Below are 13,370 nucleotides of genomic sequence, written 5' to 3'. Positions count from 1 at the left end.
ATAGGTAAACGCACCATTTCAGAAAATAATTGTTAAAGAAGCATTATCCTGGTAAATAATGAGAAGAAAAGGCTGAGTTTGAAGAATTTACCTTCTGTAGGCTGAAAACAATGAATGGTACAAACATCAAAGAAAAGTAAAGCGGAAATGTTTTCCTAAATGTAGCTGATGTAGCCCGTGCATTCTGAGCTAAACAAGAATTTGTATCTGGATGAACAACCGAACAAGGCAATATCGAGCGGGTGGCCTCTACAGCCATCCCTTATAGCCCCTGAAATCCTTTTGACTGCTTCAACATACTATATGTAGACAGAACCAGAACCAAGTCCAGACTCACTCGTAATAGGTCTCCTCATCCACAACAATATCCCAGCTTTCCCCTGTCGTGCTTTTTCCATATTTGTGCACCTTACTGCAAAGAGAGAGCAAGTTAACTTGTCAAAGAAAAACCAAAACAATAGATGCCAATGCAGTTCAGCAAGTTTATTTCCTTTCGTACCCATTTCCAAAGTGCTCTTCTCCCCATGTCCTTGACCAACCTAGACATGAGAGAACAAAAACAGAGTTACATCAGATTAAATTATTGAAAGAAAAAGTTCACTTCTGTTGTAACGAATCGACATTAGAATCAAGCAACCAAGTTATGAAATACGAATTTAAAATGTAACTATTTACTGTGTCTGAAATGAATCTGTGAAATCAAATAGTTAAACCCTAAAAAGCACCAATGCAAATAGCATAAGAAAATTGAAATTAACCCTAAAGAAATTGGGAGAGAAGAATATGAAAAGAGAATACCTTTCGGCCCTTTGAGTTGTTGGAAAAAAAAACCCAACAGAGCAAAAGATAAACAAAAATACAGGAGGAGAGAAAATAAATTTTCAACTTGTAAGATTCATACGCAAACAGATTGGCGGTCAAAAGCATTTCGGAACTCAGAGCCATCAAGCTTTTTGATCTGCATGGAAATTATTTATGAAGTTTGAGATTCTTATAGATGCTTCAGACACATCGACATATTGAAGAAGCAATATTCAACAACCTAGTACCCATGCTCCATAGAAGGTTACAGAAAATATGAATGTATGGACTCTGGAGTGAGAAAGTAAAAGGACTTACCGCACACTTCATATCTTCTAAGTTTGTGTAGTCTACAATCCTTGTTGTGCCTACAAAAAAGGCATAGGACAAAAGCTAAATCAATCGAAATTCTGATGTCTCATGAGCTAGGTCTTAGGACTAAACTATTGAACTAACACTATATGAAATAGCAGTGTATATCCCAAAAACATTCTGAAATCTGGTTGATAATCAAAGAGTTCGAAGGGATTTACCTTTGGATTCTTCGGCTTTCAGATGGAGTTTGCTTATGTGTGGGAGAGACAGGTGGAGCGGCTAGGGTTTGAGTATGGAAGAAATGAAAAATGGAGAGAGCACCTGTTTTGGCTGAAGCAACAGCTCACACACTCCGGACAAAACTGCAAATGTCTAAAAAAGGGAAAATATAAAAAGAAACCTTGACAACTGAATTCCAAGAAACATTCTGACATTGTAAATAACATTTCACAAAAAAAAAAAAAAAACTAGAAAAAACTAAACTAATTACACTCGGATTGCAATGTTATCATTTAGCAGAAGATCCTGCATCTGCAAAGGATCCTTTAAAACCTTTTTTCTTGAACAACCCCACACTGCTACACATCCAGGCAAGGTAAACCAACAGCACCCTCATGCTGAGCTCTCCTGTGCATATATACCCCTTGTAAGTAATCTTAATCAGTCAGTTATCATGAATATACAACTTATATTAATTTTTTACAATATCCAACACACAAATATAACAGAAGAGGAAACTTTTACTTAAGCAGCACAAAATGATATCCTCTGCATTTCGTTCCAAAATCCATCACTCTTATGTCTTTGCCTGCACAGTTCTTGCCCCAACATAGCCTGCCATGATGATAGCACTATCAATAATTAAGACATAAAGAAAAGGCTATCCTAGCTAGGTATTATCGTTGGAGTAAACCAACAGCACCATAAGTAAAGTAGCAGACCAAGTTTTTTTTAGAATTGATGTCTTAACATGTTTAAGTAATGAAAAGATTACAACACATTGGATGTGTTAACAAATCCATAAGCTGATGACTCCCTCTCTGGTTTACCGGATCATTCTTAATGTATTCAACAATGCAGCAGCAATTAAAAGTCCTTGGAAAATGCCCAGCTACTATAAAGACATGACGAAAACTATATCTCACCTTATCCCCTTGTTGGCAAAGACAGCATATTCGTCCTTGTTGTTCGGGGTGAATCATAATCCTGAACTCCATTATCATCATCGTCGAGAATGTCTTTGGCTTTTCTAGCAAGAACACCCCAAAACCCATGTTTGGATTCATTAACATTCTTCAATGACGTATTCTTGAATCAGATACAACAAAACACACAAGTCACGAATGAAACAGCACAAAACACACAACCCAAAAAACTAAATGAAGAATTCTTTATAACAAGCATGTTGATAATACCACGAAAAATTCCACTTCATCATACATGCCTATTGTTTTCTCTGTCCAAATATGAAATTGCCATCATCATTTTTGAAAGCACAAACCAAAATCACTTCTCAAAGAGATCATACACAGAAGAGAGTGGAAGCTTACCCAAAGCCAATTTCATGTTGTTCACTCCTTCTTCTTCTTCTTCTTTTGGACCCAACAATCTGTGGGTTTGATTGCAGCATAGTGATTTAGTTTAAAATTTCAACATTGATTATATATATGTAGATAATCCTAAACACTTCAATTAAATCTCAAATTGAAAAGAACACTTCAATCTGACTAAAATTACACAAAGGAAAAAACAAAGACAGAAAAAAGTTCAAACCAATCTAGAAGCCAAAATGATCCCCCAACATCAGTAAATTAACAATAAAAATCTAAACTCATATAAATTCACAGGAAAATCAAAACACGAGAAAAAAATTTTGGATCACAAATTGTCAAGTACAAAAGGATAAATTACATATCCAAAAGAAAAAAAATCACAAACAAACTAAAACTTCAAATCAGTGAAGACCGTACCTTGAAAAGGGGTCGCCGCTCTTGCCAACATCGGTGCTATCGCCGTCTCGACCCTCAACATGCTTTCGGCCGTACTCGATGACCTTGGTTGTGGAATTCTCCAGCAATTCTGGCAGAATTGGTTGTGCCTGTTTGCTCGTCGCAAGGTTTTTTGTTGTGAATGAAGGCAAAATTTATAAGGTCAGAGAGAAACATGATAGCCACGGAAAAGAGTGCGAAAGAGTGGTGCAAAAAGATTGGCCGACAGTTTTTCATGACCGGCAAAACATACACCCAAGAGAAGCAAGTATAGTTATTAAGATTTAAACATGAAAGCATTAATCGCGAGGAAAAATTCATCATCAATATCAACATAGTGCTGAATCATAAAGAATTAAGAATCAAATGAAAGAGCCACAGCTAAATCACATTCCAAGAACATAAGGTTATATGAACGAACACAAACCAATTACAGAACTCACACTAATTGAACACAAATTTCAGCAAATACCCAGAATAAATAGCAATAACTTGACCATAACCCAGACCCAAATCACAAAAAGCGGCAAAAATAACTTCAATCCCACTTAAATCCAAACAACCAGATGACCCAATCTCCCAAATATCACCAACTAATGATCAAGGCAGCTACAAAACAGAAAACAAAAATGTGAGTTCTAATTGAATTCATTTACATATACCCTACACCATTAAGACTTGGTAATAAATTTATATTTCTCTATTCCATAAAGAAAAGAAACTCGTCATATAGAACAATTATAGGTACATAATGATTTGATAAGATAACACTTAAACTGTGCAAGACCTTGCTATTGCACCAGCATGGTAGCAAAGCGTAAATTATTTTAATCAGGTACATACCAATTGGTTGTGAATTTTCTGACTACAGGTTGTTGAAATACCAGCCACAATAATCTTAGCATGAACCTCGTCCTGCAAGGAAATGAAGTTAAACGTAAAACATATCATTCTCGGAACACATGTAACCTAAAAAATGTTATGCATTAAACTTGTGCTTCCAAGCATATATTATATATGACTTGTCCTGGATGTTCTTCTTATATTAAAGAAACCATGATTATTGTTGCGTATACCTTAAGCTTTGATGGTAGCATAGATACAACTCGATAAGCAGGGTCTTCTGTGCTTTGCACAATAAACATAAACTCTAAGGGACCACCATAGAAAATGCAAGACCTAGACATTCATCATCTACTTCTCACCAATCGTCGTCCTGCAGAGATCCCGGACCCCCAAACCACTTTTCTTCCTCCTTTTTTGTCAAAACTGCAGATCTCACACCAAATTCTCTTTTTTCTCCATTGAAGTTTCTCGCCTTCGTCTAGCACATGCTCATTCATTCCTCCAACTTTTCCGTCGATTCTAACCCAAATCTTTCCCAACCTCTTTCCACCAAAGATATCACATCCCACCCACCATTATTTATTTATTATTTAAAATTATTTTTTGCTTTTTCAAGGGTTTAAGAATCTTCTTTTAAAAGGATAAATATGTTATTAACATTTTCATTAAATGGTGGATAAGAAAATAAGACATCGGAGTGGAAATATCACAACTCTTTATGATTTTTGGTGCGTGTACGAGACATGGACTAAAAAAAGATGTAGGTCCAACATTATAATATTAACACGAGTTAGGCTAATTATTAAGGGATAATTACCAAGAAATCACACTTTTGACCGGAAAATAGTCCGTACCCAGAAATCAAGCAGTATCGCCAACAAAGATGGTGAAAGCCATTAGAGTTCATGAACTTGGTGGTCCTCAGGTCTCTCTCTCTCTCTCCTGTGTTTTTTTGGGTAACTTGAATGTTTGAATTTGTGATCACAAAATCAAGACTTGTTTGTCGGTTGCAATATTAAGTGCCTGATTTCATTTGTAAACTATTTCTGTTTACAATAAATCCAAGTTGTTTGATGGGAAATCTGGTAACAGGCTGAAAGTGATAGCCTTTCTGCTTTTAGCCAAGAGTACATGATTTCTTATGCCATTGTATTCATCGGACTAATCCGGACAAGGTTAGTTCTTGTTTGGTGTCAAGGATTTGACTGGATTCGATAACTCACTATGATTCAATGTCGAAGGAAAAAATGGAAGTCAAAGGGTCGTTTGGAAGTACTTTTAAAGTAACAGAAAGTATTTTTTGTGAAAATATTTTTGAAATCAATTTTTAGTAAAAATCTAATTGAATCTTAAAAAAGCACTTGAAGTGCTTCCTACAAGCACATATTTGATGCTTCTTCCAAGTGCTTTTGGAATCCAAAATCAATTTCACCAAAAACGTTTTCAGTCATTCTAAAAGCACTTCCAGACGAGTCATAAGTTGAAAGTAAAAAGAGGAGTAGTCATGAAGTAAGCTTATCCCTCCAATCCTACCATTTCGTTGGTGATTGGAATGTTCTTCATGATCAATCCTTCTTCTGCTTTCCAAATTTCTTTCTTTGACATACATTGAATCTAGCGATTTTTCAGTCCAATTCAATCATAGACATCGAGCGAGGCCTTGAAGTATTTGAGTTTGTAAACTAAAGTTTATATTGTGTTTATAGTTTATCTCAAGCCATATCAAGTGTTGAATTATGGCCAAACAAACAACTTTCGGCTATTAAAAAAAGGAAAAGAAAAAAACTTTTGGTTATAAAATTATAAAGACATCATGATGAGGAGGCATCATGATGATGTTTTTCTTCTTTTGTGGTTTTTTATTAGCCGAGAGTGATGGCTTGTTTTGAATAATAATTCATTGTTTTGTTTCGGTAGAAGAGAAGAAAAGGAGAGCTCAATTTTCAGATTAGAGCATAAGAGAGAAGAGAGCTGCAGAGAAAAGGAGTGCAAGCTGCAGAGCATCAGAAAATAGAAAGGGTGCAGCAACCCTTTGTTGAAAAGAAGAAGAATGTGCTCTTCTTTTTTGTTAGCAATCATCCATCATAGTTATTGTTATAATAGCTTTGAGTTAAATGTATAGAGAATAAATTATTCATTATATTTCTTTCTCTATAAGAACTACGGTGCAAAATGCAAAGTTCGAAGTGGAAAAGTTTGATGGCACAAACAACTTCGGGATGTGGCAATGTGAGGTTAAAGATGTGTTGGCTCAACAAGATCTACTTGCCGCTTTGGGAGAAAAACCGGAAGCTATTTCGAAGTCGGAATGGGAGAAATTAAATTTGTGGGCTTGCTCTTCAATTCGGTTGTGCCTTGCAAAAACTCAGAAGTATTTTGTGATGCGGGAGACGGTAGCAAGTGTGTTGTGGCAAAAATTGGAAGACAAGTATATGACGAAGAGTGCAGAGAACCGGCTACACTTGAAGAAAAAGCTCTACCGCTTCCAATACAAAGAAGGTTCAAAAATGATTAGACACCTTGATGCTTTTAATAAGTTGATTGCCGACTTGTTAAATTTAGATGAGGATATTAAGGATGAAGATAAGGCCTTAATATTGTTGAATTCCTTGCCGGACTCTTATGAGCATTTTGTTACCACTATTATGCATGGTAAAGAAACTGTAAAATTTGAAGATGTGTCAAATGCCTTGATGAATTATGAAATGAGGCATAGAGATAAAAATCATGATAGTACCTCTGAAGCTTTATTTGTTAGAGGTAGATCATCGGAGAGGAGATCATCTTCTAGCAGGAAAAAATCACAGTCTCGACCTAGAGGAAACTCTAAAGGTAGAAAACCTTTGGAAAAGGATGAATGTGCCTTTTGTCATAATAAGGGCCATTGGAAGAAAGTTTGTCCTAAATTGAAGACCAAAGGCAAAGAAAGTTCTGAAGCTAATGTTGCTGAGGTTGAACAGATTTTTCTGATTTTGCTTTAACCACTTCCTCATCATTTGATTGTGCTACTAAGTGGGTGTTGGATACGGGTTGTACTCATCATATGACTCCTCACAAGGATTGGTTTTCAAGCTTGAAAGAGTTTGATGGTGGTGTTGTGTTCATGGGAGATGACAATCCTTGCACAACAAAAGGGATTGGTACAGTTCGTTTGAAGTTGCATGATGGCATGGTTAAAGAGTTGACAGGTGTTCGGTATGTACCGAATTTGAAGAAAAATCTTATTTCTTTGGGTACTTTGGAATCCAAGGGCTTCAGGTTTCATTCAGATGGACAGACATTGAAAGTTACTTATGGTGCACTTGTTGTGATGAAAGCTCCTCGATGTGGCCATTTGTATTTATTGCAGGGAAGCACTGTGACAGATGAAGCATCTGTAGTTTCTGAAAATATGGGCACATCTGATTCAGATACTACTAGACTGTGGCATATGAGATTAGGCCATGCTGGTGAGAGAGCTCTACAAGGGCTTGTGAAACAAGGTCTTCTAAAAGGTGCCACGACTTGTAAGCTTGATTTCTGCGAGCATTGTGTCTTGGGGAAGCAAACTAGAGTGAAGTTTGGTACTGCTGTACATCAGACGAAGGGCATTCTTGATTATGTGCATTCGGATGTTTGGGGTCCTACAAAGACTCCCTCTTTGAGTGGTAGACATTGGTTCGTGACCTTTGTTGATGATTATTCAAGAAGGTCTTGGGTCTACACTATGAAGCACAAGAGTGAGGTGTTAAACATTTTCTTGGGTTGGAAGAAAATGGTTGAGAACCAAACTGGAAGAAAGATTAAGATTTTGAGATCGGATAATGGTGGTGAATACACATCCGATCCTTTCTTTAAAGTTTGCAAAGAGGAAGGAATTGTGAGACATTTCAGTGTTCGGGGAACTCCACAACAAAATGGAGTTGCAGAAAGATTGAATCGAACCTTGCTTGAGAAGGTTAGATGTATGTTGTCTCAGTCGGGTTTAAGCAAGTCGTTTTGGGCAGAGGCAGTTACTTATGCATGTCACATCATCAACCGGTTACCCTCAGCTGCTATTCAGGGTAAGACACCAATGGAGGTATGGACTGGAAAATCTTCTTCTGATTATGACTATATCCGTATTTTTGGTTCACCTGCTTATTTTCATGTGACTGAAAATAAACTTGATCCTAGAGCCAAAAATGCTATCTTTCTTGGTTTTAGTAGTGGTGTCAAAGGTTACAGGTTGTGGTGCCCGGAGATGAAAAAACTTGTAATCAGCAGAGATGTGACATTTGATGAAGAAAGTATGTTTAAAGACTCTGAGAAGAATGTGAAAGATGTCCAACAAGTGGAGCTTGAGAAAGTTGCCTCTAATACTTCAAATCCTATTTCCGCTGATGTCGAAGCCACTACAAGTGAAGAAGTTGGAGACCATGAGGATGTTGAAGAAGTTGAACTTGAAGATTCTATTCAAGTTGAAGAGGAAGTTTCACCTCAAGAGTCTATTGCCAAGAACAGAGGAAAGAGACAAATTACCAAGCCAGCTCGGTATAGTGACTATGTTTCTTTTGCTTTTCCTATTATCACTGATGAGATTCCATCCAATTTTGAGGAAGCTATTGAGAGTGAAGAAAATGAGAGGTGGTGCAATGCCATGGGTGATGAGATGAATTCTCTCTTGAAGAACAAGACTTGGGAGTTAGCTAAATTGCCTAAGGGCAAGAAAGCTATCGGTTGCAAATGGGTGTATGCCAAGAAGGAAGATGCTGATGAGAAAAGCAATGTGAGATTTAAAGCAAGATTAGTTGCTAAAGGGTATGCACAGAAGGAGGGCATTGACTACAATGAAATATTTTCTCCAGTTGTGAAGCACTCCTCAATTCGTATTATGTTAGCTCTTGTTGCACAATATGATCTTGAGCTTGTGCAACTTGATGTGAAGACGGCTTTCCTACATGGTGATTTGAATGAAGAGATTTATATGTGTCAACCGGATGGGTATATAGTGAAAGGGAAGGAAAATTTGTTTTGCAAATTGAAGAAATCACTTTATGGCTTGAAGCAATCTCCAAGGCAATGATATTTGAGGTTTGATAAATTTATGAGAGGCCAAAATTATTCTAGAAGTCAATATGATCATTGTGTGTACTTCAAGAAGTTGCAAGATGGGTCTTTCATTTATTTGTTGATATATGTTGATGATATGTTGATTGCCTCAAAGAATGTTGAAGAGATTGAGAAATTGAAGAAACAAATGAAGAATGAGTTTGAGATGAAGGATCTTGGTGAAGCAAAAAAGATCATTGGCATGGAGATCACTAGAGATAGAGCAAAGGGTTTCGTCAGTTTGAATCAAAGACAATACCTTGAGAAGTTGATTCGGAAGTTTGGAGTTCATGATTCAACCAAACCGGTTAGTACCCCTTTGGCTCCTCATTTTAAATTGAGTTCTCTACAGTGTCCTAAAAATGATAAAGAGAAGCTGAAAATGAAAAATATACCATATGCAAATTTGGTTGGTAGTTTGATGTATGCAATGGTATGCTCTAGACCGGATATTGCTCATGCAGTTGGCATGGTGAGTCGATATATGCATAATCCAGGTAAAGAGCATTGGCAAGCAGCTAAGTGGATATTGAGGTATCTCCATGGTACTCGAGATGTTGGTTTATGCTTTGAGAGAGATGACTCTGGTATTGGTCATTTTGCAGTTGGTTATGTTGATTCAGATTATGCAGGTGATCTGGATGGAAGGAAGTCTACTACAGGCTATGTGTTTACTATGGCTAAAGGACCAGTTTGTTGGAGGTCCATTTTGCAGTCGTCTGTTGCCTTGTCTACTACAGAGGCTGAATATATGGCAGTTGCTGAAGCTATAAAGGAGGTCATTTGGATACATGGGCTGATTAGGGATTTGGGGGTTGATCAGAAGCAGGTGGAGGTACATTGTGATAGTCAGAGTGCCATTTATTTGGCTAAGTATCAGGTTCATCATGCGAGGACCAAGCATATAGATGTGCGTTATCACTTTGTTCGTGAAATTGTTGGTGAAGGGGAAATCATTCTCCAGAAGATTCCAACTAAAGATAACCCCGCTGATATGTTGACTAAGGTTGTTGGTGTAGCCAAGTTTGTTCACTGTTTGAACTTGGCTCACATTATGCCTATATAAAGAAGGCGTTGAGCAGTAGGAGTTTTTGGAGCATTTGGCTCGGCATGAGTTGTTCTTTTGCTAGTGTTTGGGAGTGATTTTTGTGTTGATTGTGTTGGTTGGCTTATCATGGTGTTTTCGGAATTTGGCCAAGGTGGAGATTGTTGAATTATGGCCAAACAAACAACTTTCGGCTATTAAAAAAAGGAAAAGAAAAAAACTTTTGGTTATAAAATTATAAAGACATCATGATGAGGAGGCATCATGATGATGTTTTTCTTCTTTTGTGGTTTTTTATTAGCCGAAAGTGATGGCTTGTTTTGAATAATAATTCATTGTTTTGTTTCGGTAGAAGAGAAGAAAATGAGAGCTCAATTTTCAGATTAGAGCATAAGAGAGAAGAGAGAAGAGAGCTGCAGAGAAAAGGAGTGCAAGCTGCAGAGCATCAGAAAATAGAAAGGGTGCAGCAACCCTTTGTTGAAAAGAAGAAGAATGTGCTCTTCTTTTTTGTTAGCAATCATTCATCATAGTTATTGTTGTAATAGCTTTGAGCTACATGTATAGAGAAGAAATTATTCATTATATTTCTTTCTCTATTTGTTTCTGTGGTGTGTGAGAGTTATTGAGTGTATTGGGTTATTTGGGTTGTGAGATTGCCAACACTTTGTAAACTCCCATTTGGTTGATAGTGGATTATTGGGTGAGCTCCTACTGCTCCGAGGACGTACTCCAGTTACACTGACTGTTGAGGAACCTCGTTAAAATCTTGGTGTCTTTAATATTTTGTTCTTGCATTTTTATTTGATAAATTTCCTGTTGGTTAGCTTGAGTTGGTTCTAAAAGGTTTGGTGCTATCCTAGCACAACATCAAGTGTGTTCATACACAACCTTTGAAACATATTATTCAAAACCCGTTTGTTTTGGAGTTTTACTTCAGTTTGTTTTCCTTGAAAGAAGTTTCCTTTGCTCGTAATTTTTCTTTCATCTGCTATCTGGTTCAGCTACATGTCATTATCCAAATTTCTAATGCTTTTATCCCCATTTCACTTAATTTTGTGATGTAATGCTGCTAGGTCTTGAAATGGGAAGAAGTGGAAATAGGAGAGCCGAAGGAGGGGGAGGTTCGTGTGAAGAAGAAGGCGATAGGGGTTAATTTCATCGATGTATACTTCCGCAAAGGACTTTATTATAAGGCTGATACAATGCCCTTCTCCCCAGGTTTTGCTTCATTTCCAAGTTCCGAAATGTAGGAAGGATTGACATCTTGTCCACTCTTTGAAGGCATAATTTCTAAGTTTAGTTTTTTCTTAACAGTTTCTTGAGTAAACATTTCGCGTGAGATTACAGTTTTCAGATATGATCAAGAATGATTTAGCAAACCTAAAAGAATGCCGGGCATGAAACCAGATTAGCCATTCCTGCTGTTTGAAATAGAACTGACTAATCCTTAAGAGAAATGGTCGAGAAACTCAACGTCACTACAAATCAATTTTCATTTCAGGTATGGAAGCTTGTGGAGTTGTGACAGCCGTAGGACCTGGAGTAACAGACAGGCGAGTTGGAGATCTGGTGGCCTATGTTGGCACTCCGATGGGGTCATATGCGGAAGAGCAGATCCTTCCTGAAAACAAAGTGGTGCCGGTTCCCCCTTCAATTGATCCTATTGTTGCAGCATCGGTATTGCTTAAGGGTATGACAGCTCAGGTTCTACTACGTCAGTCTTTCAAGGTTGTTTTATTGTACAATTTTATGTATTGTTAACTATGTGATTAATGTGTCAAAAAAATACAATCAACTGACAAATATTGGTGGTCAAGTTGTAACCAAATGCTTCCTGAACTTGTAATTTCATTATCTAAACACGGTTGATTCAATGTTAGAAATTGTTTATAAATTTGAATGCTGCTGCTTTTAATGTTCGAGCTGAATTTTGTGCTGTTAATTATACAGGTCAAACCAGGACACACAGTCCTTGTTCACGCAGCAGCTGGTGGAGTTGGATCCCTTTTATGCCAGTGGGCTAATGCGCTTGGTGCAACTGTCATTGGAACTGTATCAACTAAAGAGAAGACAGCTCAGGCCAAGGATGATGGGTGTCACCATGTCATAGTCTACACGAAAGAGGATTTTGTTGCTCGAGTGACAGAAATAACATCTGACAATGGGGTTGATGTTGTCTATGATTCTGTAGGGAAGGATACCTTTCAGGTAAATCTTACCATCCCTCAATTTTATACAGAAGTTACAGAAATGATTCTAGGTTCTCCTTCTGCACCGTTCCTTTGATGTTCTTGGTTTCATTGAGTATCAACACAGCCTGTTACTGCTTCTGCTTTTCCGTGACTTATTACCTAATCTAGCGTTGAAGTTTCTCAATGACAGGCCAGGCATACCAAATCTCTATACTGTTCTGTTCGAGCTAGTTTTATGAAACTGTTATCCTTTGATTTTTTCAGTTCAGAAGATTAGCTAGTCTAATTTCTTAATGGTGAATTTTGGAATTAGTACTTAACTGGGGCATTGTTTACAGGGATCATTGGCATGCTTGAAGACTCGTGGATACATGGTGAGTTTCGGACAAGCATCAGGTGCAATTGATCCCGTCCCACTATCAGCTCTTGCAGCAAACTCACTCTTCCTGACCAGACCGGCCCTGTTCCAGTACACTGCAGCTCGAGACAAGTTGTTAGAGGTTGCGGGAGAGGTATTTGCTAATGTTGCATCAGGCGTATTGCGAGTTCGAGTAAATCACAAATACCCATTGTCTCACGCAGCACAAGCGCATGCAGACCTCGAGAACAGGAAAACATCAGGCTCGGCTGTGCTTATACCCTAAAATTTCTGCCTCAACTGCTGTTCTTTGTGAACAGATTAATATGAGTTGGTTTGCAAAATGCAATGATGTTATCTCCAACTTTAGTGACAGACAGACTTGTTCAGCAAGCAAAAAAGGCAATTGTATTTTTCGCATTTCTGATGAAAGGCAAAACTGTTTCTGTGAAACAGCAGGGATGTATCACGTAACATATGTCTCTCTCATCACTTGAGTATACACACGGTTTTCTCAAGCGAGCCCTCGAATTCTAGCATGTGGAGTTCATGCTAGGGTGCCAATGTACCTAGAGTGACGTGGGAAGCATGCCAAGGTGCCCGACTGGCACACTCTATTGTTTCTGGTAGTCTCTCTTTTCGCTTTCATGCCATTCACTTCTGCATATTCTCTGTTTAATTTTGTTCATTGTATTATTTCCGAGTCTCTCTTACCGTAAATGAAAGTTGTTTTGAAATCACTTTGTAAAATATGA

The 13,370-nt window shown here is 37.7% G+C and overlaps 2 protein-coding genes across 6 annotated transcripts; one reads left to right on the top strand and one right to left on the bottom strand.

The window, feature by feature from the left end:
- Positions 1–73: 73 nt before the first annotated feature.
- Positions 74–4,266, bottom strand: LOC103439156 (uncharacterized). 4 transcript variants are annotated; one of them, XM_070826120.1, is made up of 12 exons: positions 4,181–4,266; positions 3,948–4,019; positions 3,087–3,214; positions 2,667–2,725; positions 2,262–2,365; positions 1,861–1,950; positions 1,607–1,743; positions 1,335–1,488; positions 1,120–1,169; positions 902–958; positions 500–539; positions 74–412 (listed from the first exon to the last, which is right to left on the bottom strand). In XM_070826120.1, exons 1-6 carry the CDS (start codon positions 4,247–4,249, stop codon positions 1,861–1,863), a joined length of 522 nt encoding a protein of 173 aa, XP_070682221.1. In that variant the 5' UTR covers positions 4,250–4,266; the 3' UTR covers positions 74–412; positions 500–539; positions 902–958; positions 1,120–1,169; positions 1,335–1,488; positions 1,607–1,743. The 4 variants fall into 4 exon arrangements, 1 of the variants encoding a protein (XP_070682221.1); XR_003773691.2 differs by lacking the exons at positions 3,948–4,019; positions 4,181–4,266 and having other exon boundaries at positions 2,262–2,424; positions 3,087–3,807; XR_003773697.2 differs by lacking the exons at positions 3,948–4,019; positions 4,181–4,266 and having other exon boundaries at positions 2,262–2,409; positions 3,087–3,704.
- A 491-nt stretch (positions 4,267–4,757) lies between these two features.
- Positions 4,758–13,133, top strand: LOC114824999 (uncharacterized). Of its 2 annotated transcripts, none has more exons than XM_029103051.2 (5): positions 4,758–4,875; positions 11,139–11,283; positions 11,567–11,793; positions 12,016–12,273; positions 12,596–13,133. In XM_029103051.2, the coding sequence occupies exons 1-5, from the start codon at positions 4,834–4,836 to the stop codon at positions 12,899–12,901; spliced, it is 978 nt and encodes a 325-aa protein (XP_028958884.1). In that variant the 5' UTR covers positions 4,758–4,833; the 3' UTR covers positions 12,902–13,133. The 2 variants fall into 2 exon arrangements, with proteins under 2 accessions (XP_028958884.1, XP_070682203.1); XM_070826102.1 differs by lacking the exon at positions 4,758–4,875 and adding an exon at positions 10,932–11,034.
- Positions 13,134–13,370: the final 237 nt, after the last annotated feature.

Source organism: Malus domestica, chromosome 01 (assembly GCF_042453785.1).
Source record: "Malus domestica chromosome 01, GDT2T_hap1".
Taxonomy (NCBI): domain Eukaryota; kingdom Viridiplantae; phylum Streptophyta; class Magnoliopsida; order Rosales; family Rosaceae; genus Malus; species Malus domestica.
Note: the sequence above shows the minus strand (reverse complement) of the source record. Positions and strands in the feature narration are given on the sequence as shown.